Source organism: Tyto alba, unplaced genomic scaffold (assembly GCF_018691265.1).
Source record: "Tyto alba isolate M040663 unplaced genomic scaffold, T.alba_DEE_v4.0 Super-Scaffold_23, whole genome shotgun sequence".
NCBI lineage: Eukaryota > Metazoa > Chordata > Aves > Strigiformes > Tytonidae > Tyto > Tyto alba.
The window spans coordinates 26,802,196-26,825,506 of NW_024881297.1; the positions used below are offsets into that span (position 1 = coordinate 26,802,196).

General features: G+C 40.1%; 1 protein-coding gene and 1 long non-coding RNA gene across 2 annotated transcripts in view; one reads left to right on the top strand and one right to left on the bottom strand.

The window, feature by feature from the left end:
- The first annotated feature begins 4,430 nt into the window (after positions 1-4,430).
- LOC122153782 lies at positions 4,431-9,080 on the top strand. Its single transcript, XR_006165671.1, has 4 exons — positions 4,431-4,532; positions 7,197-7,267; positions 7,946-8,050; positions 9,047-9,080. It is a non-coding gene; the product is annotated as an uncharacterized LOC122153782 (long non-coding RNA).
- Positions 4,618-23,311, bottom strand: part of ARHGEF38 (Rho guanine nucleotide exchange factor 38) — a 36,885-nt gene continuing 18,191 nt past the window's right edge. The window contains exons 4-14 of the mRNA XM_042796798.1: positions 22,940-23,087; positions 19,915-19,932; positions 15,378-15,577; positions 14,734-14,867; positions 12,937-13,041; positions 11,613-11,735; positions 8,873-9,193; positions 7,113-7,253; positions 5,995-6,193; positions 5,560-5,819; positions 4,618-4,803 (exon numbers count right to left, since the gene is read on the bottom strand). Of these exons, the coding sequence (XP_042652732.1) occupies positions 4,618-4,803; positions 5,560-5,819; positions 5,995-6,193; positions 7,113-7,253; positions 8,873-9,193; positions 11,613-11,735; positions 12,937-13,041; positions 14,734-14,867; positions 15,378-15,577; positions 19,915-19,932; positions 22,940-23,087 (1,835 nt within the window). The remainder of the gene's footprint in view (positions 4,804-5,559; positions 5,820-5,994; positions 6,194-7,112; positions 7,254-8,872; positions 9,194-11,612; positions 11,736-12,936; positions 13,042-14,733; positions 14,868-15,377; positions 15,578-19,914; positions 19,933-22,939; positions 23,088-23,311) is intronic.

Here is a 23,311-nt window from a genome sequence, read left to right on the forward strand (position 1 = left end):
GGCATGCTGAAAAACAGAGTAGGTTGAAGGGAACAGTTGTTTTCTGCTTTGAAGTTATAGTTAGGATGGAATTAACAACTGTATTTTTAGGAAAGGACTCTGTTCTACAGGATTGTTTGACTGAAATTGCACGTCAAGTTGAGGAATCTAGTGTAGGGCAAAAAGAAAGAAGGCCCTTCTGAATTTTGAAAAGCGTACCTCATATTTAGAAAAAATTGATGGAAAATAGTCCTGTGACTTTTCTATCCCCAAACCAATTTGTTCTGTGATTTACTGTAAAAATAGCTACTTGATTTTCATTATCCATTTTATAAATTGGTATGGTAATATTTTACTTCCACTTAAAGATGATGTTTTTTCATAGATGCCCAAGCTCTGATACCCGTAGTAATGTGAAATGGTAGGTTACTCTGGTTCCATGAGTGCTCATTCTGGCCAGACTAGGGGATGCTGGTGATACCTGGGTCTAAGAGGAAAGACCTAACACAAAGTTTTGTGATTTAGTTGAGTAACACAAGCTTTTATCTATTACAACTCATGACAGACCTCAGGCTGGACACAGCAGTAAATAATGGTCACAACCTCAGGACATTTGGAAACTTGAAGCGTATTTTGAAACTTGCTCAGAATTTTGATAATGTTTGATGAGGACTGATACACTGATAGATAAGCTAGGATGCGTACTAGATATGCAGCATTTTATCTGAGGCAACTGTCTGTTTCCTCTGCTCTGCTAATTTTGCAGTGATGCTTTTTATAGTTCACAACAGAAGGCAGATCTTGGATAGCATATAAAGCTCTTTGTTTCTGGCAGAAGTCATGTTTAAAAAAAAAGGCATATCTTTACAAAAATAGATTTTTATTATAACAATAATTTAAAAGAAGATTTTTTTCACCATTTCTGAACAAACAATATTGTAAGAGGAATTATCAGTAGTAGATCAACAGGCACAAGGATTGTCACGGCTGCGTTTCCCATTGCAGATGTTAGGTTCGCTTCATGTATCTACATTTTTACAAGCTATCTTAAAATGACAGCAGAGGTATACTTTAGAGTTTGAAGGAGGTAATTACTCAGTGAAGCTTTTTAAGATGATAAGTCAGAAGGAATAATTCTTCAATCTGTGTTTGCATTGAAAAGGTGAATCCTTACTTAAGGTTCACAAGCACCATCTAAGCAGAGGGAAGATGGTGAAGCACACAGGTGCCAGAGGTCAGAGCCAGAGACTCTGTGTGTTCACTTAAAAATATTCCCTGAATAGAGAAACATTTCCATTTGAGTGACCCAGTCTTGGAAGTACTTGTACATGCTTGCTGTCACAAGGGTTTGAGTAAGTAAAATGCAGATTTGAAAAAATGACGAGGTCGGTCTATTAAACTGCAGCCTGTCCCTGCTTCAATCAAGATAAATTAGTTTTGTCATTAATCAGAATAAGAAAACTCTTAGAATACTGTAACCTTCTCTATGTTAAAGAAGCAGCTGCAAAAACATTGTATATTCTTGGGAATTTCTGGAGCCCTAACATAGCTCAGTTTCTAGTGTTTATAGCACTATCTTAACAAAAATATATCTAAGAAAGTCTAATATGAATTGTTGTAAGTCTCCTTTAATGTAGGAAGGCTTTAGTTTCAAAGAGCATCTTTTAATATTTTGCAATTATAGTTTGCATTCATCTGTTTTAAACAAAAATAAAAGTCTGCAATATGTCTGTAAATGATAACAACTAAAACTTTGAATTTCTGAAATTAAGTAAACCAGTCTACCTGGGTGTCTAATAAAGTACTCTTTGTAGATGCCAAATTACAAGGATATAATCAAGTAATATAAATTATCCCACAATATAAAAATGATTATGGGTCCTAACCATACACTGGGATTTCATATGGCTACCAGGAGTTCCCAAATCCCACAGAAAATCAGTGAAATTTATGTGGCCACCTCCAGTATATTTCATCCTTCATTCCTAGTTACTTCAGGATACCAGTGAATGTTTTGGAGAGCAGCATTTGAGTACACTTTGAGACACTTTCACAGAGCCTGATTTTTCATGGACAATATACCTAGCACTCATAATCAGAGCTCTCCCTATGACTCAAGCTGAGTTCTCAGAACTAAGACTTCAGAAATCTTTTATTCCCTGACTCTTGCCCTTAATTAATTTCACTGTCTGAAATATAAAACTTCATCGTTGTGCTTACATGACTGCATTAAGTCTATTAAGTACAATTGAATCATTTCTAAAACTGTTTCAACTATTGCATAGAACATCTCCAAATAAAATATTCTAAATTGTAAGACATACTGAAAAGCTTCTTGTCCATATCTTCCCCATAATCTTAAAATATGAAAGCCAAAGCAGTGCAAACTTAGTAGGGTGATTTGCAGTCTTTCAGTCCTTTCTTCCAAGCTGACACTCCTTCTCCAAAGCTTTATTTTCTTCATTTAACTAAAGGCAAAGTTTTCCATAAAAACGGCTACATCCATTAATAAAATGGACAAGAACCTTATTTGCTTGCTGTAGAAACAGCAAGATTTAAGTGCAGGAGGTGATGTACAGTTAGGCAAAATAATTTTATATCTATTATTACTGATCATTGGATTGCAGCAGTTCAGAGTTTCACATACCCGTTTCTGGATGTCCATCTCAGAGAAGTTGAAAAGTTTCTCTATCATATGATTTAATCCAGCGCAAGTTTCAGGTTCTCATCTCTGATCCACTGTGTTCACCTTCTGAGCAAGACTGAGAACTTTCTTTACCTTTTTATGAAAATAAAATTAAAATTTGGGACACTGAAGAAAATTAAGCTAGGTCCATTAGTGTAGCAAAAACTACTTTTTTTGCATTGTCTGCCCAAACTTTTCTCATCCTTTCTTTGCTGACAAGTTATTTCCTATTACATGTTGGTAAGGTGTTTGAATCATTTCATCTTTATATGCCACACTTCAAGTGTAGGGAATAGAAACTTACTTCAGAGCTTTAGAAAAACCTGCACACCCTTCTTCCCTCTCTCCCCTCCTCACTTAATTTCAATAGTCTTGTTATTTTAATGATCAGTCAGTAATAAGCGATTATGCAGCAATACAGAAAATACCTGACAGGAGTTTACTTTCAATTACACTATCTGCTACAGACATAGTCGATTTTTAGGTATTTTTGCTTTTTGCAATGCTTAGCACAAGAAGGTCTTCATTTGTCACTAGAGGACCTAGGCATTATTGTATTGAAATAAATTATGATGAACATTCAGATATCAATGGTAATAGCAAAGATATGTTGTTAGATCACTATTCAGTCTAGCTCAAGTGTAGGCCACCAGCCTGACCTAAAGACTGCTATAATCAGCAAACCTAAAGTACTACCTGACATTCAGGTCCTTCCTTGGGATTTTTTGTTTTCTATGCTCATTGAGGATGCAGTATGAACTATATTAACTTCCTAAAATAGCCACAACTGTTTTGAAGATACTTTAGCAAAATACAGAACTTTTGACTCTGAATTCTGCAAACAGTGCATCAGCTTGTCAATAAGTTCTTTACTGTTCAATCTAACGTCAGACACTTGAGAATGATGATTTTTTTTTTTTTTTTTTTCTGGAAGAGAAATTTTGATGCATCTTAAGTCCTAGCTTATTCACTAGACATTATGATTCCTGTATCTGACCTAAGGAATCAGACAGGTGGTAAATAGTCATTGAAAGCCACTGCTTGACTTTTTTTTTTTTTTTCAAATCTTAATCAGTTTCCCAAGTTTAATAACACAGGTTTTGTTTCACTACGCAGACCTTACACTATAAAGCAGTTAGTGTGGAGACATATGTGGAAGTTCAAACCTGGGGTGCTTTCATATTGGTACAAATTGTTTCCTACCATGTGAAGTAGTTGTGTAATTCTTTCAAAAATTGTAACATTTATTTCACAGTACTTGTTTTTTGTGCCCCCTTTTTTCCCCTCTCCCCATTTCCATATTTAACTAAACATACCTTCTTCCCTAGAACCAGCCACTGGTACCACCACACTTGGTATGTTTTAAGTTGAAATGTTTCCTACAAAAATGAAACCCTTTTTCTTTTTCCGCTTCAATTATCTTCACTGAGAAAAAGGTTTATTACAAAGTGGCTGAGGATAAAAACAGACAACCAAAAAGCTCAAGTTTGAAGACATGTCTATGTTCATTGAGATAGCAGTTCAGGAGCAATTCAGCCTGAATTACAGCATCCCTGAAGACTGAATTTGTCCTTTTTCAGAGCTAATTCTCTTCATCTTTAATATTATTTGCTAAATACCATGGAAGAAAAGCATAATTTTAGCTGTGATTTGTACTTGTAGGTTGACTTTTGACGCAGGACACTTTGACAAAAGAGAAAATTATGGGGTAATAGAAAAGCAAGCTCTTCAGGATGTTAATCAGAATCAGTCTTCCTGTTAAATGTTTCCTCCCTCAGGTCTTGACAAGGTGATGGCTTTTGGAGGATGGAGGTTCTCAATGTCATCTGTATGCTGTACCAGATACCACGGCTTCTGTCAATCACTGGTGAGTTTGCCTTGCTTGCTGCAAGCCGTAATAGATGATTATTTTGTCTACTTCAGAGAAATTGGCTCAATGGGCTTTTCTGTTCCTAAGCATATGTCATCTTCCCAAGATAATTAGATGGTACATATCCTTTCTGACCTTTTGCTTCTGCTAGCCACCATTCTTTATTGCCACTCAGGTCAGAAAACCGGAGTATCCTAACCTTCTGGTACTCCTGAAGACTGAGTTCCTGATCATTTCTTGCTTGAAATGCATAAACAGCATAGAAGGTCTGAAAAAGGAAAGCCACAAAAATCAAAATCTGAATTCAGAAATGTAGCCACATCTTACCCTGTCATTGTATCTTAGTATGAATTCTTTATACAGAAAATGAGTAATAATGTATACGAATCAGGACACAACTACATGGTCTGCAAATGCTAGACAGACTACAGTGAACAGGTCCAAAATAAAAAATAAAATTGAAGGATCTGGGGAATTCTGCATGGGGAGGAACAAACTGCACTCTGAGACCCCATCACCTTACTATACTAGTAAGGTTTTCAGCTCACACCAAGCGCCTGTTTCTGTCTCGCCAAACAGTTTTAGATTGGATGGAGAATTGTCCAGCAAGGTTTCCTCAAGAAACCTAAAGCTCCTGCACTCAAATGTGACACGAGGCACTTCTGTGCCTTGCCGATCAACATTGCCACAGCTTTCTTGTCAATGATAAGTGGAAGAATCCCCCAAAGTGAGCTATTTTGCAGGCTCCTGCTCCATAGGAGAACCTTGATATGGGGTGGGGTAATTCAACAGCGTGTTTTCTGTGAGACAGGATTGCAATTCACAGTTTAACTGATTATCTTTTCCTACTTTGAAGCTATTTAAGAAAGCCAAAGAACAGAGGATAATGAATTCTCATGTCATACTGACAGATTAGTGCCAGTCTTTTCCAGTGTAAAAGGAAACCATTTCATTTATAAGCGATATAATTCTAGATTTGAAATAGGGACAACAAGAAGACAGGCACAGTGTGAATCATACTTACATCCTGATCATCCATATCCTGAAAAGCATCGGTCCCTGTGCCATTAATTGTGAGATTTTCACAGAAGTGAAGAGATGAGCTGCTGTCACTCTTCTTGTGACCCAGACTTCTTGTGCCGCTGTCAGTAGAGGGCCGTGAAGAGACAAAGAGGCTGATGTTATCAAAATCGTCGTCACCGAAGCTGTTTTCTGGTATGTCCTTCTGTGCTTTGGCTGGATTGTAAGGCCTCAGGAAGGAGGAATACACATACCCTTTAAGGACTAGACACCAGAATAAAAAGAGAGAAAATAAACTGCAAATTGCTGCTAAGACCATTTCAAAGCCACCCATTTTATGCAGCAGTCAGTATGAGAGGCAAACAGATGGGGCCAGAAAGAAAAGAAATCAATATCCCAAAGGGAAGCTGTTATTGGGATGTTTGTGCAGAGAACTTACTTCCTGTGTCAACAAGCCATCTGCTCGTAGTTCCGAAGGGGTCCTTTTGCTCCACAACAGCCACCAGTTCTCCTTCATGTAAATCAATATCAAATTCCTGCGTGGCATTGCAGTTGCGCTTAGCTTGGTATAGCAATTCTGTGCTGTACGTAGACAACAGCTTGGACCTGTGGCCTTCTGTCTGACGTGAGGATTCCAGCTGAAATGCAAAAAAATTATTCACTGGGAAAAACACTGAGGCCATTTCTAGGCAACATGGGTAGCAATGATTTTTTTATTCCTATATAATATCACAAAAAAAGGCATAATCCAAAAAGCTGCTGAGATGTGCTAATGCCACGTAATAACTTGCATGACAAGGCATTAGGCAAAAAAGTCAATGGTACCCAAATGTTCTACTTTTTGTGTGAACTTACCTTGCTAAATAAGGGCAAAATGCTGTTAATTGCTGAAAGCATATTCACTCACAGTTTGGTTAGAGGGCAGGGAGGGAGGTGCTGCACATTGATGTGATCTTAACATACCACAGAAGCAAGAGTATATGTGCCTTAGTGATGCTAAAAGGAATCTTTCAGCTTCTCCTGTAAATCTGCACTTGAGGTTTTTATTTTGCTGTAAACTAGACTTGTAAAAGCTCTGGAAACATCTGATAAGATTGGGAACCAGGGGGGACGCAGATTTCCTGGTTGATTTTCTGAATCCTGCTGTGGGCGTGTATGTGTGTGCATATGTGTGTGCATATATGTGTAACACCAGTACACATCACCACAGCTGAGGATGAGGAAAAAAAATGTTCTGAATTAGAAGACTCAGACACACTATAAGAGTATTTAACAAAAGAAGTAATCAAAGTTTACGTATGCAACTTTAGACATAATATGTGCTTAAAGACCTAAGGGTAATCAGAGATAATTTGAAGTGGATTTTCAAGATAATAACATGAAAAATGAATGAAAAATCTTCAGAAGTTACTGATCAATGGAACAGCTTCATTACAACAACCAAATTCAGAGCTCCGGTGTAAAGACCAAGCCCAAACCTCTAGGTGGCATAAAAATGGATTTGTTTCAAGACTGATCAAGGATGCTTCATACACAATTCAGATGTATGGCACTCACCGCAGAAGGGACAGGTTTCTTTTTTTCCAAGCTCAATTTTCTCTCAATAAAGGTTACACTGCTGTTTTCTTTTACAAAATTCAGCTTGTGAACCTCCTCCATCAACTGATTCTGCACTTCACAGATGCTTGAGGAAGACAGCTGCAAACACAAAGGTGGGTTAGATCTCATGAACAAAATGGTTTGGAGATTTGAGAGACCAGATTTGGTTTAATGGGCTGAACGCTAGGAATCAAGAAATCTGACAAGTTACTACTATTTTCTGCAGAGCCCATAGTGTGCTAGGTATGAGATGGAAAGAAAAGAAAGGTCCTCACTTAAAGAAAGTTTCTAATGATTTCTATTAGATTTAAAAGCCATACTAATATAAGTTAAATCATTAAAAAATATTCTAAACAGCGATGAAAACGAACAGCCTTGCTCTTATGCTACAAAGCCACCTGCTTTCAGATGTAAATGTGCATCTCAGCAGCTATCAGAGTGGCCAGTGTGCTGCAAGGCATGGAGAAGTTTACCCTGCAGCTGTGTGTTTGTGCAACTGGGTGCTGCCACCAGGTTAAAAATCGTTGGAGAAGCTGAAGCTCTGTCTGTGGCACTCTCAGTGCTTTTGGTCTATGCCTAACCCCAAATGTATTTGCTGATGTAAAGAGGAAAAAAAAAAAAAATTTGTAGGCAGAGCCTCACAGAAAACAATGCTCAATGCAACATCTTTCAAAACATAAAATAGTCAAACTATAGGGATGCAATTTCTTCATGCAGGCAAAGCTTTCATTATCCCGTTGAACACCGCAGCTGTATGTTTTGATCCTGACCTTGCTTTCTTAATTTTTCAGCTGTCCCTGATTATAAAGTGCTGTGTTCAATCCTTGATGGAAAGGAATGCTTCAGAATTGCCTCACTACAATGTGTTTCCTATCTAGAGTCTTGCTCTGGTTCAGGTGAGTGGATTTGGGTGTGTGGAAGGCATTGTTGCAGCTGTGTTTCTCAGGGGGTTCAAGTCCTCTAGGAAAAAGTACAACAAAACGGAAACACTGTCGGATTTTCACACAAATTAAAAATAATTTCTCAACTTCAGTCTTCAGGAAATGATCATAGTGCCCAGAAAGGGCAGAGTGGGCTGAAGGAACTGATGCCCTTCTGTGTAGCTTAGACAGGCATCTTTGGTACCTTTGGCTACATAAGTGAAACGATCTGAACTTTCTAAAATTGCCAGCATAGACAAGGCTATTCCTTTCTGCCTAGAGGTGTCTGCAGGAGCTTCTGCATCGTATTTGGGTTTAAAAGCAACTTGTTTTTCATAGATATTATTTAATCAGGTCTCCTAACATACTTCTCTTCTGCAGTCATCTGTGACTGCAGGTCTAGCAGCAATAGGAGTGTTCATGTAATTTCTTAGAATTTCTCCTCCTGTGTTTTCTGGGCTACTCTGGGTAGATGCTAAGAGACAAAGACTAAAATGCTAGCAGCTGCCTCCTTTTTGCCTTGCTATAATGTTCTTGCAATTACTGTCACTGTAGCAGCTGGAACAGCTGCATTAGGATCATTCTTGATGAAATGTCCAGACCTGACAAAACTTAAACTCAGAAATTAACCTTTGCTGAGCTTGCAAGGAAAAAACAAAACAAAACCTGACTGTGCTTAGCAGAACAAAAAAATCGGTGTGGCTTGTAGGTATGTGTCCTACATAACTCTAGCCAAACCATACAGAAAGAAAAAAAGACAAATAAAGGCAGAGCCACACCTGTTTGTAATGTACTTACTGGAACAGGCACCACCACAGCAGAATTTGATTGAAGTGCTGCAGACATAATATTCCTGAGGAGGGTGATGAAGCAATGCAGGCAGTTCAACACAATCTTTTTGGCTGCTCTGTTGAATATCTGAAGTTCTTCCACTAGCTGTGCATTTAGAGCCTCATAGTCTTTCTTTGCCAGGTCCTGCTCTTCTCCAGTTGACCTCTGGAGGTAGCTGTTGTAGTCTAACAACTTGTCATAGCGCTTCTGAATGAGCTTCTGTGGGCCTGAAAACAAGGCTTGTAGTGCTGAGAGAGGAGTCAAGACAAGCTTGTGCAGCTGAGCCATCTGGAAGGGTATAAAACAGACCTACTTATTACTTTATTTGTACAGTTCTTCAGACCCAGTAACAGGTTAAGCCTGATGGCAGCCTACCAAGCAATCTGTTAATTACTCTTCACAAAGCATTGCTGTCAGAGGAAGCTTCAAGCAGGGTCTAGAATGAGGTAGAATCTCCTTCGTAACATTGCAAAGGGGAGGTAAGAGTTTTGCAGCTTGAAGTGTCTTGGGGATGGAAATGGACCCTTGGAATATGGAGCCCACGCTACTGCCCTTAGTGTGTTACCTCTGAGGAAAAACTGGGCAAGGAACGGTGAAGTGGTCCAGTGAAACTGGGATTTCCATAATTGCAAGGCCCATGCCAATATACAGTCTAGAGGCAATGAGGTCTTGTTACATAGCAGTCTTGCATGCTACCAAAGCTATTTTTTTTTTTCTTTTTTTTCTGGAAACAGCTGTAACTCAATTCCTGTTTAAGCAAACACAGACAATCACTTGATTTGATTAAATTATGTTATGCTTGTTGGTTTTATCTCTAGTAATCAACAAAATTAGACACCTGGTAAAAAAACAAAGTCTTTCTCAGACTTTTCCATTAGTCTCTAATTGTCTCAAGGGATTAATATTGCATGAAATAAAATTTATTTTTGTAAGTCACTTGTTCAAATACAGCACGGGCTTGTAGTGAGTGAAACTCATCATCATGATTTTGGATGTTCTATATGAATTAAGTTGTTGGGTTGAATGTGAGAATAAAAGAGCAGTTGTCCCTCTACCCTCCATAACGCACCACAGTTGAGGACAGATCCATTTCAGCACTGGAATTGCTCTCCCAAGGCCAAGATGATGTACACTGGCTAGATAGTTTCTACTTTATTTCCACCTGAAAAACTAGGCTCTGGGTAGAGAACCAATTTTTGATGCATTAACAATTTTTCCAAACTGCTGGACCTGATTTCTGGAAGAGAAGAAGGCTATTGTGGGTTTCTGCCCTAAAATTTTCCCTAAAATATAATGAGAGGAAAGTATTCGTTATTGACAAATTCTCAAAGGGAAAAAAAAAATAACCTGAGCCCATTGCTGAGATCTCCATTGATAATACCCTTCCAGGAAAATGTGAAGAACACTACGGGTTGTTCAGCGAGAGTATCTACTACTCATTGTGCTATGTCAGGACAAAAGATTTTTTTAAAAAACCCTTATACATATGATAGAGAATCCTTGAACCTTGTAAATCCAAGACAGAAGTAAATAGATAATAAGCAGAAATCAACATGGTTAATAAGAATATCCACATTTAAAATGTATAAGATTAAGATTATTTTTTTTTAATTACATAGACTTTCAGAATAGCTGGGTCATGAGTCAATAGGAGTTACAATTTTTTTTCTGAAGAAAAAGTTTTCTGTTTCATCAATTGTGGAATTGCTTCTGGCTTTCTTTGATATTTCTGAGTATGGGGACATCGTCCATACTGGACACACTCATCATGTCAATGATAGAGGGGTGCTCTTCTGCAATTTATGTACTCATTCATTGTAAAGACATTGAAAAAATCTTTCTGATTATTGAGATTAATTTTTGAGATTCTTTTCAAATGCGGGAGCTTCAAAGGAAAGGAGATACAACATCTTACTTCCCTTTCATTATCTGGGAGGATGTGGTCTTTCAAAGATCCTTCTGTTTCTTAGCAGACTCTGTTTTCAGTGTTTTGAAAAGGATTGAATGGCTGTATTTTAGCCGGCACAAGCCTAGGAAAGTATAAGAAAACCTCCACCTCTGAATTTTTCCAGCCTGAGCAGCTGTTTGAAGAAGCAGCCTTGCCCCATTTTGAAGAGACATTTTAATCTATCTTAGTAGAGCCAGACATTAAAGTTCATTTGGACTCTGAAAGCAAGAGACTACTTGAAAAACTATTACTTTCTTTTTTTAATTGCTTTTTAATTCCTATGGGCTATATTCGGATTTTTTATTATTTCCCTATATGAAGGTTAGTAACTTACTTGGAAAGGTAATAAAGCTGAGATTTTCACAGACCTGTGATTCCAGGAGCTAATAGTTCATGAGCACAACAAAGACCTCCAAAGTCACTCCAAAACTGCAAGTATTGGTAACAAAAGTCACAAAGCAAAGATCTGATGCTCTTGTCTAAAGGTCGGGTGAAATGTGCAGATTTAGCACAAAGATTTCAGTTTAAAACCAGGAATTTAGCTTGAGAAGTTTTCTTTAGCTCTTGTAGGGAAAACACAGTGCGCTTACACTGAATTTTATCCTATTTTTTTACAGATACTCAGCCAAAAAAAAACACTCATCTTTCCCAGTGGATTACTAAGGGTTTTTGCTCTTTCCTGTCCTTGTCTTTCTCACCTACACCTGATATCTCACACATAAAGATAGCTGTGTAACACTGGACATTGCATTAACTTACAAGATCTTCACAGAGATTTGCAGTGTTGTTCCATTTTTTCAAACAGTTGTTGACTTCGTTGTCTTTGTATTGCAAGATTTCCTGAAGCCCAATTATATTCTGTGAAGCCAGATGTATAGAATCCTAAATGAGAAGATGGTAGCAAGATGAAACTGTATTACTATCTACTTTAATATACTGTATTCTCTCATGCAGATACTGCAATAATACTAATGGAATCGGAAATATTTTCCATTTCTGACACCTGTGCAGTTTCTGTGCAGTTTCCAGCCATTGTAGGATTGTTTACTGTGATAATATTTTCCTATGTTTTGTCTGTCTTCAATGTAAACTATTTAAAAATAAAGTTGTTAATGTTCAATAGAAAAAAATTATGCCCCAACTTAGTGAATGTCCCACTGGAAGTTAGCTACTGCTCAGCGAGAAGCAAGCTCAAGACTCATGCACCCTCAGAGGCCTCTTTTGGAGGACTCGGTAGGAGTGCAGGGGTGTATTTCACTTATTCTGAATTTTAATCTTAATGAAGAGTGCATCCGTTTGGATAAGGAACTGTCAGCACCATTCTGGGCAACAACCCTTGTTGGCTGAGCTCACTGGCCATCCCCTGTTTGTTGAACCAAACGAGGTGCATTTGCGATAAGCTCTGGCCAGCTGGCTATTGATCTCACCTACCTCTCAAACAGCATTTGTGTCTGGTTTGGGCACACTTACGCTCTGCAGGGCCTTGTGCCATCTACAAAGTTGGCAAGTTGTCCACGAGGGGGGAAAAGTTGATAAATTACAAGCCAGCCGACATCTTTGGAGAGAAGGATTAAAGCAAAAACATTTACAGCGCTTGAGCACTCTGTACGTCTAATGCTAGCCCTCGACACAGCCTCGCAACAGGATAAAGGAAGGAGTGCTCACATCCAAAACACGTATTTTAGGACATTTTAATTCACACGTCTGCAACTCAGTTCTTCCATTTTTAATGAGAAGCAGTTGGTGCTCCACTGCAGCAGATGTGCATGACCCCCGTGGTGGCTTCACACACTGTTTCAAAGTCGTAACTGTGCCACCAGCCAGCACCATCTTTTCTGCACTGCACCCATGGGTCTCCGTAGAGCCTGCTCGTGTAAGGAGAAAAATTCAGAAATTTGGGCTTCAAAACTTCTTTGACATGGGATCAGTAATGTAGCAGCAGCACGGCTCATTTGTTTAATATTGTTAATTAGACAGGCCTGTTTATAAATAATTGGGTGTTGCCTGACCAGTGGCAGAAATGTGTGTTAAACTGGTTATGGACATGGTTTGTGGCCACAGATTTCAGAATGTCTGTACCCACCTGTAGATGTTGTGAGGAGAGTGAAATGTTCTTCATGCACAATTTCACAGTCTTCTCTAAACTTCGAAACAACTTTTCTTCCTTATTAAAAGTTTGATCTTTCACCTAAAATAGATGTTTGCACTGTTATGTTGGCAGCCCTGAAGAGCTTGGCTAATGAAAGAAACATCCAGAGCACTGCTGGAAAAATCCCAAACCTTCCCTGAACTCCTCCCTTTGAAAACAGAACAGGTCGGTCCCTAAGTCTCCCAAACTCCAGTTTTAATTCAAAAGTCAGAGAAGGCACAGGGCAACATGACAGAGAATTTAAGTTTTAATCCTGCGGAAGCAGGGAATTGCTTTATTACAAGCACACCTACGTGTGCCAATGAAACGCTTCATTGTCGGTGTATTGTTGCTCCGTTTGAGGAAACAACGGTGACAATTGTAAGATATTTTTCTGTCATGGCATTACTTCTCTGGGTGTTTATTTGTGGGTGATGGGGAGATTTCCCCCAGGCAGGCTGTAGGTGGAGCTGTTACTTCTAGAGCAACGTCAGCTCTTCAGCGAGACACCTCAGCGGCTGGAAGTAGGCTTGTACTCGTTTTTTATGCTAGCTGAAAAAACCCTGAAAATATGTTTATTTCTGCCTACCTTTTACCTGAGGAATCTGAGAAATCTCAAGTCTCATTTTCAGTGGTCTTGCTGCAAGGGTCACAGCATTTTTCAGAGATGTGAATTGGGAACATTCTTAGTCTAATTAAGCAGCAGAGAAGGCTGATTCTTTAACAGATGTATCCTGATTCTAAAGTGATTCTCAAACGTTTTAAGCTTAATTAAAAAACAAAACCAACAACAACAACAAAAAAATAAAACAGAAGCTTCTAAAGAAAAAAAAAAAAAAAGAAAAGAAAAATCACATCTTCTATTGATCAAATTTGATTCTGTTTTTCTCTGATTTTATATCCTTGATGGTGTCCCAATTCTGAATACAAAAATTTCCACTATACAAATAAATGAACAGAAAAAATAAATGTGGGTAGTTTGCATCAGAGAAAGGGGAAAACCAGTGATAAAAAACAAAACAGGAAAAAATGGCACACATCTTCTAAAGTCACATATAGAAACGCAAGTGACCTTGTATAATCAGCCATCTCATGCAGTGAGGTACACTGGATATAATTTTCAAGGTCGGTTGTAATTGATTTTCTTTGAGATTCAGATTTAAGCTTTCCTGAAAATGCTTATCCTGCTAGGTTGTGAATTACAACCTTGAAATTATGAAGGATTGTTTTATTTTTGGCCACCCAACACTCACCAGACTTATCACAGGGTTCTTTGCCTCTGGTAGTTTTGATGGTTTCAGGTCCTTACATATATAGAGGCAAACCCCATGGCCTTTCCTAATCAGAAGTATTGCTCATCCTCCCTGGTCGGTTCAGAACCTGAATGTTACGATGCAGAGCAAGAAGTACGGAACATGTTCTCAGCACCAACAATAACTCTTGCCAATCTATCCACAAAGCGCTAATCTCAGGCTGAGTTTCACAAAACTACCAGTCACTTCCTCTCTGCTGAAGATCAGAAGTTTGAGAAACTTAGATAAAAAAGGAAAAGGTGGAGAACACATTACGTTATTTTCTATTTCAATCACAAAGATCTTTCCTGTCTTCTGTGACAGTCAGAGAATGACTTCACAAATGATGCAGAAAAAAAGCAACACCACAAACTCCATTTCCAATGTGTTTTAAAAAATGCCCAGTGCAAAAGCAGAACTGAAGCTGTCAATGCAAATCTGCAGTTGGATGAGTAAGTACCTGAGGTTCTCCCCCCGTCAGTATTTTCAGATGACTGGTGACCCTCTTGGATTTCTTGCTAATGGAGTGGATATTCAGTCGGGAAAACTTTTCTTTAAGGGTTTCATCATCATCATTCCTCTTATACTTCAGCACTGCAGACAGACAATTTCATGACACTAATAACCTGTATTCTCAGGGCATTTCACAGGGACAGGCACACAAATATGAAACCATTTGAGAGCAGATGCTTTGATGTCGCTTGCTGTAATCTTGTGTGAAATGCTTGAGATGATGAAAACCCTGTTATCAATGCTAGCCTTGGGAAGAGTGAAGTTAGGGCTTCTACCTGGCAAGTCTATGAGAAATATTGCTATTACAGCATCTTAATTATTATCAGTGTTTGCAACTGCATTACAGACAACGGATATGGATATAACATGAATTCTTTCATCATTTTGATATTTCTGGAGTTACCAGTCAGATAACATAGCTGGCTGTGGACATGTGACATTAAGGCATCTGTTACCTTCTTGAAACCCAGTATTACACAACTTGGGTAGCGCCAGCCAAAACTGTTGTAGTGATATGACTGGAGTTGAAATCTCTCTTGTAATTACCAGCCCAAATCTACAAAGACACAACTCACTGTGCCTTTTTCTTACCTAAATCTTTTCTCCTTTTAAGTTCATTGATGTTCACATTAATGTTTTTCATAGTAAAAAGGGCATCTTGTAGCACCTTGTGGTCAGGGTGAGAAACAGGAGTTGAATTCAAGAGTTCACAGAGTAACAAGGGATATTTCATCACCCGTTGCACTGGTTTGATCATCAGGGATCCCATGTCCGTTAGATTTGGCTTTCCTCTATAATTTGTACAAAAAAAAATTACAATTAAGGAGAAATGCCTTGAAGACAAAAACTTCTTACTATTTCTGCCTAGTCATTGAAGCTGCTGCCTTTTATATCCTTCAGTTGAGCTTTAAAATACAGAAAATATCAAAACAAGAGCAGTGTTTTGCACTGAGTCATAAAAGTACAATTATCACTTAAGTAAAAAAATAAGATATATCTGTAAGGGAACAGGGGCCATTGTAAACAAAACCCTCCTCTTGCCCCCTCAGTGAGAAATACACACTGGATCTGAGTTGTCTGTGTTTTCAGCAACCTACCAGACTATTACTTAGATATTATCTCCAAAACCGTCCCACTCAGTCTGGGGCTGTGTGTGGTGCAACTTACACCCCACAACACCCAGGAAGGGAGATGTAGGTGGAAGAACAAATAACAGGAAGTTTGAGAAACCGCATGTGAGCGGGGCTATTGCAACCTGCTCTGGGCCCTCAGGCTTAAAATTACAACAACTTGCTGCGAGTAAGTGGGATGCCTGTTCAGGGCTGCATCCCTCCTCACAACATCTCACAACTTGCCACAGTGACCCTTAAGCTTTACTGTCTTTTACCAGTGGCTTTTCTTTGCTGGCTGCCAGTAGGTTATTTCTAACAATGCCTGAGCTTCCACAAGGTACCAGATCTGTCCTAGGGGAATGCTGAACATACAGGGTGTTCACCCAGGCTTAATCCAACCTGCTGGAAGTCACCTTACATCAAGGCAAAGCAGGCAGCTGCCTAGGGTGGCAGAAGGATGAGGGCAGGGAAGTCACAGGGCAGCTCCGCGGCTCCAGGCTCCATCCTCGCGGGCTCGGCAGGGGCAGCAGCCGCCGCCCCGGGCACCAGAGCTCTCTGGCTCCCGTGCAAGGGGATTTTACCAGCCAGCTGAATGCATGCTCCAGCCCCACTCTGGACAAAAGCTCACACTCTCTTGGCTTAAAGGAGAGAGGCTGTGCAGCTTGCAGGCCGTCACCACAGCCTGGAAGAAAAGAGGGAATGGCAGGACCAAGCCGCACGTGCCTTTGTTACCTTCCACATGGCTGGTAGAAATGTGGGGTCTCCCCAGAGTAGGTAACGCCGGGTGGCCAAGTCCTCGGGCCAGGGCCAGACACTGCTGAGGCTCCAGCAGCAGGACAGAAGTGTCCTTTGTCACTCCTCCCACAGCATGCTCCTGAGCTAACCAGGCAATGCTCTAGCTCTCACGACTCTGTGACTCGCAGACCTCCCCTTTGAGACTGAGTGTGAGCTTTTGGTAACAGTGTGAAAGGCAGTAAAGCAGAAGCACCTTTCCATTTTCATGCCCAAAAAGGCTGCTTTGGAAGGGAAGTGGTTGTCTGAGTTAACTGTGCAAGAGTTAATGCTAGGCAAAGAAGGATTTCAGCATATGGAAAGATGGAATAACACAATGTAGGAAGAAAGTACAAAAACCGTGGAACAGCCGCTTGGTTTTGCAGGCTGACATCTATTGTTTTGTGCAGCAGAAAGAGTAAAAGAGAAAAAAAAAAAGCTTTCATTCCCACTTTTATATGTATAAAAAGTACAAGAGCCAATCTTTACTGCTGACTAATTAACAATTTGAATGCCTTGGAGAAGAGACATCTGCATATTTAAACCCTCTTTCTCGAACAGGCATTATCTGTAAAAAAGTTCTGCATGAAAAAAAATTAACAGTAGATGCCTTTTAAGGCTTCTTGATGTCCCCAAACCTTCTCAGCATTTCAATCCCCCTCATTTCCCCTGTATCCTACATTAAATATAGAGAGCTATTTTCCCTTCTTTCAGCTTCTGGCAGCAATAATGAAAAAAAAATCTTAAATTGTTATTGTTTTCTCTGAAAAGCCCCATGAATGCAAATCTATAAAAGCTGCCTCATGAATGGAAAAATCTTCAAGTGTCTTCTCTTTATATAGTTGCACTTTGGACAGCTGCCCAAGTGATAAACAGCCCTCTGTTCGCATATCTGCATGACACAGTCTTGCAATATGGTTTAAGAGATAGTAGGTTTGTTATAAGATAATGACTCCCTGGGGCACTAAATGCCACGAAGTTCAACTCTTCTAATTCTCCCCAGCAAGATTAGCTGATGATAGCCACTCTCCCCGGACGAGTCCCATTTGCAATGCCCCCCCTGTTAGGACGCACCCAGCCGCTGGGCAGGACACGGGTGGCAACAGAAACAGGCGCATAACAGCTTGTGACATCTATTGTGCAGAAAATTAAGTTGATAATTCATTTGTAATGCTACTTCATCCTTCCCCCCCATGTTATTGTGAATTTAGCAAGTATTCTAGGTCATGTGTAGCTGTACTAATCTCATCGCAAATTATTAACGTAGCTCTGCAGTAAATGCAGCTGGCTTAACTGCAGTGAGCATCTCAGCATACCCTTCCTCCCTCCTCCCGGCAAAACAAAATCACAAATGCAGAAAGATTCCACCTGATTACAAAACACATGGTGGTGAGCTACACAAAGACAGGTGATGCAGGATTTAGTTTCATTTGCTTTCGTTACCCAACAACTAGGTCCAGTGGCAAACACGATAGCCAGTATGGTACAGCAGGGCTGAGGCCAGTGTCATATTCAGCTTGGTGTTCTTGAAATGGTGTGCGGGCATCATAGGCTGCAGTGTGACATAAAGTCTTGGGCTTCATGGTTTACTGTGCGTGAGTTCATTTTAGTACAAGACATGTAGGGCAAATAATTCACTGTGCCATAAGACTCTCGTACAAACCCAGAGAATTGACTGAGGCTGCACGGCTGTTAAGCCAAGCAGAATTTAACCTATTGAGCTGCTAGCAAAGGGCAGCACTGTCTGGTATTTATGTAATTGTTTTCTTGATCATGCTTGAATGAAAAGCAATCTGGGAGCAGCAACATCACTGACCGTTTGGGGTGAGCTACGCTGTATTTTCCAGTTCAACGTTAACCAGATTTTTGGGCATGGTCCTGTCCAAGGGCTCCTGAGAGTCTGCAACCTCTAAGCTCAGTTGTAGGTGACAGCGTTTCTGAGGGCCCTGCCAGTCAGTGGGGAAGGCAAATGCCACCACACCGTGCGAGGTAGCCTAGCTCAGGGAGGGTCCCGCAGCTAAACCCGGCTCATTGCACTCTACACAGCTTTACAAGAGCCAGTTTAAAATCAGAAAGTGGGTTGTATCCTACACTCTGCTGGAAACGGCTTGAAAGAGAAAACTAGGCATTCTTTTCTGATAGGGTTACACAAGGCAGAGCAGCCAGTCTTGCGCTATTTCTATATGTGTTGCTGTCTCACATGATCTTATTGTGACTCTCCGGATATTTTGTTCCTCTTGGAGGAACCAAAACAAGAATGTCCCTTACCAAAACAAAATCCAGAAAAACTATTTCCTAACATAGATGAAAGCTTGAAAACTCCAACTGTATAATTTCAACATACAAATCCTTCAAAGTGCATTTTACACTGATCTTATTTATGATGTGCAACTGACTGACTGATTAACAAATTCTCTGACTGTACAGTTGTGTTCCTCTCCCACCAACACAGAGAACACTTGCTCCTCTTTTCTCTTTTAACATTTCTGTCTCGGGTTGTAATCATTTTCTTCAGTTCATCTAACCCCTCCTCTGACCTCTCCCTGCAGGTAACTTCAGGACATGCTGCATTTCAATGATCCCAACCTGCTGGATGTCCAGAAACTGCAGCTGGGATAAACTCTCCTTTATAGCTCTTCAAAGATGTCACGTTTGGCACAGAAGTCCCTTAACCACAAGTTATCAGTGGCTGGGTGAGTATTCTAGCAAAGTGTTGCCATGAGCTTGTTCTTTTCTGATGTTCTTCCAGCTACTCTCAGAGGGAAGATCCTGAGATGGACTTCTCATATAGGGCTATCAATGGGGTTGTGACCTTAGGAATAGCTTTACCTGTGAACCTAACATGTATTGTAGCAGGTCTGCAGAGGCCTATGCAAAATGATGTCTGAGTGTCTGGATTTCAAAAACTGGTACTATGTCGTTGACAAGCACTCTTGCAGACCTCAGAGCAAGGTGATAATAAAAGGCTCCAAATGAATTAGCAACAGAATTAAGTAGCTTCATAAACCACAAGTTTTGAACGATACAGCAAAGCTAGCATAGTGGTAATTAAAAAAAAATAGATAGGTTTAGGGAAATTAAAACTGAGAGTCTTTATCACATATATCCTGGAAAAATCTATGGGTTATACTAACACAAAAGGCTTGTGTTCTTACAATTTCTACATGTATAGTTTTAAGCATACTGAAGATAAATTAAAGATATTTTAAAGACTACTTTACATGTAAGAAAGGAATAGTACTTACTCTTTCTCATATATCTTTCTGCAAAAGAGAAGAAAACAAAACATATATTAGATTCCTCCTAAAAGGATTTATACAGATCAGGGGCCAGATTCTCAGATACACTTCAGTGACACAGGGCAGCCATAACTGGCCAGTTAACTTAAGTTTATGGCTGCTATGTGTCAGTAGAACTGCACAAAACAGCCAGAGGGTACCAGTGAATCTGGCCCTATATCTTTTTGAAAGGACAGCCCCAAATGAGAAAGGATTATCAGAAACCTGGCTTTGGCTGTAAGACCTAGCCTTGTCCTAACACTGTTAGAGAAGAGAGTTTGGATCACTGTGCTAGCAACAGTAAATAACATCAAGTCCTTCATACAGAAAGTAAAATTAAACATGTCATTCTTAGACTTTATATACATTTCCATCTACTCTCTTTAAATAGAAATGTATTCCTAAATGAGAAAGAATACATTACAGCCTTTTAGGATATAGAATCGATGAAGCTGTTAAGTTTTTTGTAGGCTACATATCAACTGAAACCCCTTCAGAGTAGGAAGGTGTTGATACATACACTGAAAGCAGCAGGGACATGCAATTTGAGTTTGGAACCATGCAAACATGTGCATATAATATTTTCCATATAGTATGAATTCACTCAAATGCCAGGGAACCAAAATGTCACTCCATCTCTGTGTTATGCTTTCCTGACATCACATCATCAGCCACTGCTCTATGACTGCCTGCACTCTCATGCCCTTGCCCACCGTTGCCTAAATGAGCATCTGGAAGCTGCTGGTGCTTTCAATTGCTTCTGCACTGTCAGCACTTTGCATCCTTTTGACGTCCCTTTGCCCCTGTAACAGTTGACCAAGCTACTTCAGGCTGAAAGCAGAGCAGGTAGTTGCCAGCCCCTTTCATTTTTACCAGCTGCATTTCTTTGGCTAAGCTAGCACACAACATCTCCGGTTTGCATAATCACTGTTGAAACACAGGACTCTACCAAATTTGGATCTGCACGTGTCTCCAAGGCAGACACCTACATTTTGGTATGGAATTTCTCCTCTTCAGTCAAAAGGAGGAATAGGAATCTCAGCATGGCTAATTAAACCTGATTTGTATGTACAGATGTTCAGGGTGCCACTTTCAAATTGGTCAAAAGTTGTTTTTCACATGGCAGATATTGCTCAGCTGAGGAACAGAAGTCTCTAGTAATGTTAGGCCGTTTTAATTTAAAAAAAGATGGAAAAATATTATTTCAAGGAAAAAAAAAATTTAAGAAGCAAATATTTTTCAAGAATAGTCATCACCAGCCCTCACAGTTTTTATGTCTCACAATGGAAAACAGACTACAACTTATTTGGTAAAAATGATGCATAAGTTTCTTCCTAGGCCAAGTAGTCTCCAATCAGTAATAATAGATTTAGGTCACCACAGCTCTGCATTTGTGTGTGTGCTCTCAGATCTTCATATTTGAATTAGCTGCAGTCTTCAGGCACTGGGAGAAAACAAAAAGTAGTATACATGCACCAGTGCTTTTTTCATTGGTTCCTGTTTAAAGGCTTATCAGGAAAGAGCAAGACAAAACAAGGCTTCATCGTGAGGAAGGCTTTGTCACTTCCTGCTAGCAAAGGCTACAATGTCTCAGCACAAAATATCCTTTCTCTTCACAAATCTCAGCTGTGATGTTGGAACAGGAGCTCCTCTTGCTGGCTCTGGAACTCAAGTGACAGCATCCACCCTAGCATGTACATGGATGCCATCTTTTATCTTTATTTGCTTCCATGTCCCCTTGCCTCAGCAGCAGGCATGAATGAATTACAGTAGTGGCTTCTCTTGATTAGCCAGAAAAGAATATTGTAGGCATCAGCAACTAAAACACCCCCCTAAGGGAGATACTTGGCTATTCATTAGCCTGAAAGCCTGAGTTTATATGATAATCTATTTCTTTCAACATCCAGGGTAGCTAAAACCTAAGTGTCCTGCACATATACTTTGTTATGGAATTAATAACTGGGTATGTTGCACAAAATAAGCCTTATCTTCAATATAACCTGTCTTCAAATTGAACATTTCTCTTTTAATATTGTTAATATTTGACTCTACCACTCTGTCCAGATATCACTTGGACATACTTCCCATCTCATAAGCCTTAACACATCACTGCAGACTGATCACTAACTGCGGTGTGGTTGAAATGCCTGTTGCTGATGCACGCTCCATTATTTGTGACAGCTTTACATCTCTCCTACAAGCATGCAGCACGGGCCCTTACTGGAGTTGGAACTAGCCCTCTGATCTGAAAGACTGTGGCACGTTCTCTTCTGACAGCTCGGTGTGATGCTTTTTGGGAAAGTGAGGGGGCATAGAGATTTGTGGGTGGGAAGAGAAGCGCTCTATGGGGTGGATGAGCTGTTCCTGTGTCTGGCTGCAGGAGGAGGCTGCACTGGAGGAAAGATGGATCCATTATTTTGCAGCATCCCCAGCTCCTGACATTTCCCCGAGGGGTTGGCACTGGAGCCGATGGCACAAAGCACCTTCCACTGGTGGGACCTGGCAGCTTGCTCCAATGCTGATCGCTCTCAAACACCCCCATATGAGAGGTCCAGCACCACACAGCCGCTCCAGATCCCTGGGGCCTTGCAACAGGGGCCCAGAAACACCAGTGCGTGTGAAGAGCTCCATTACAGGCTGTTTTAATTCAAGCAATAGAATTGCTGAAGACAGGGGCAGCAAGTTTCCTGGAAGCTGGGCAAGGTGTTCCCAATAGCCCATGATATGATGCAGCATTTTTTTTGCCAGTATGGGGCACTGAAGCTAAGGGAAGAGCAACCTTTCTTGTGCTATTTTTGGCGATCTTAGAGAGAAAGAAATCTAATCATGGCCCCTGGCTTGTCATCTTTTCATGAAAGCAGCATAAGCCAGAGCTCCCAGCAAGCCTCATAAAACTCCGGATTTACAGGGGACCTTTCATCTACATCCATTTAAAATGTTCCCTGCCAGGCAACTGACTATGGACGGAAATCATCATTTGAAAAGATCTTACTTTAAGGACTGTACACAGTATCTTAAATGCTGCTTCAGTTCTTCATCCTTTTCATAGGATTCCAGCACGGTGTGTGCATCATCATGGCGATAGCAGTAGATTTTATATGTGTCTTCTAGTGGGCCTTTAATCTGCAAGAACACTTCCCCTGTTAAGGAGAAAAACAAAGCGTGTCAAGCCAGACAACGGCATCTCAGAAGGAGTTTTATTATTCCACCACATTAGCCGTGAGCTAAAAAGGCTGGCTTCCACTTTACTTCCCTTAGAAATGATCTTGCGTGTTTATGTGCATTATTTATTACGCGTATTTCTCAGCTGCTCATCTTTGTCATAGCCAGGCACCATTATATCAGTGTTAATGCACAAAGATTC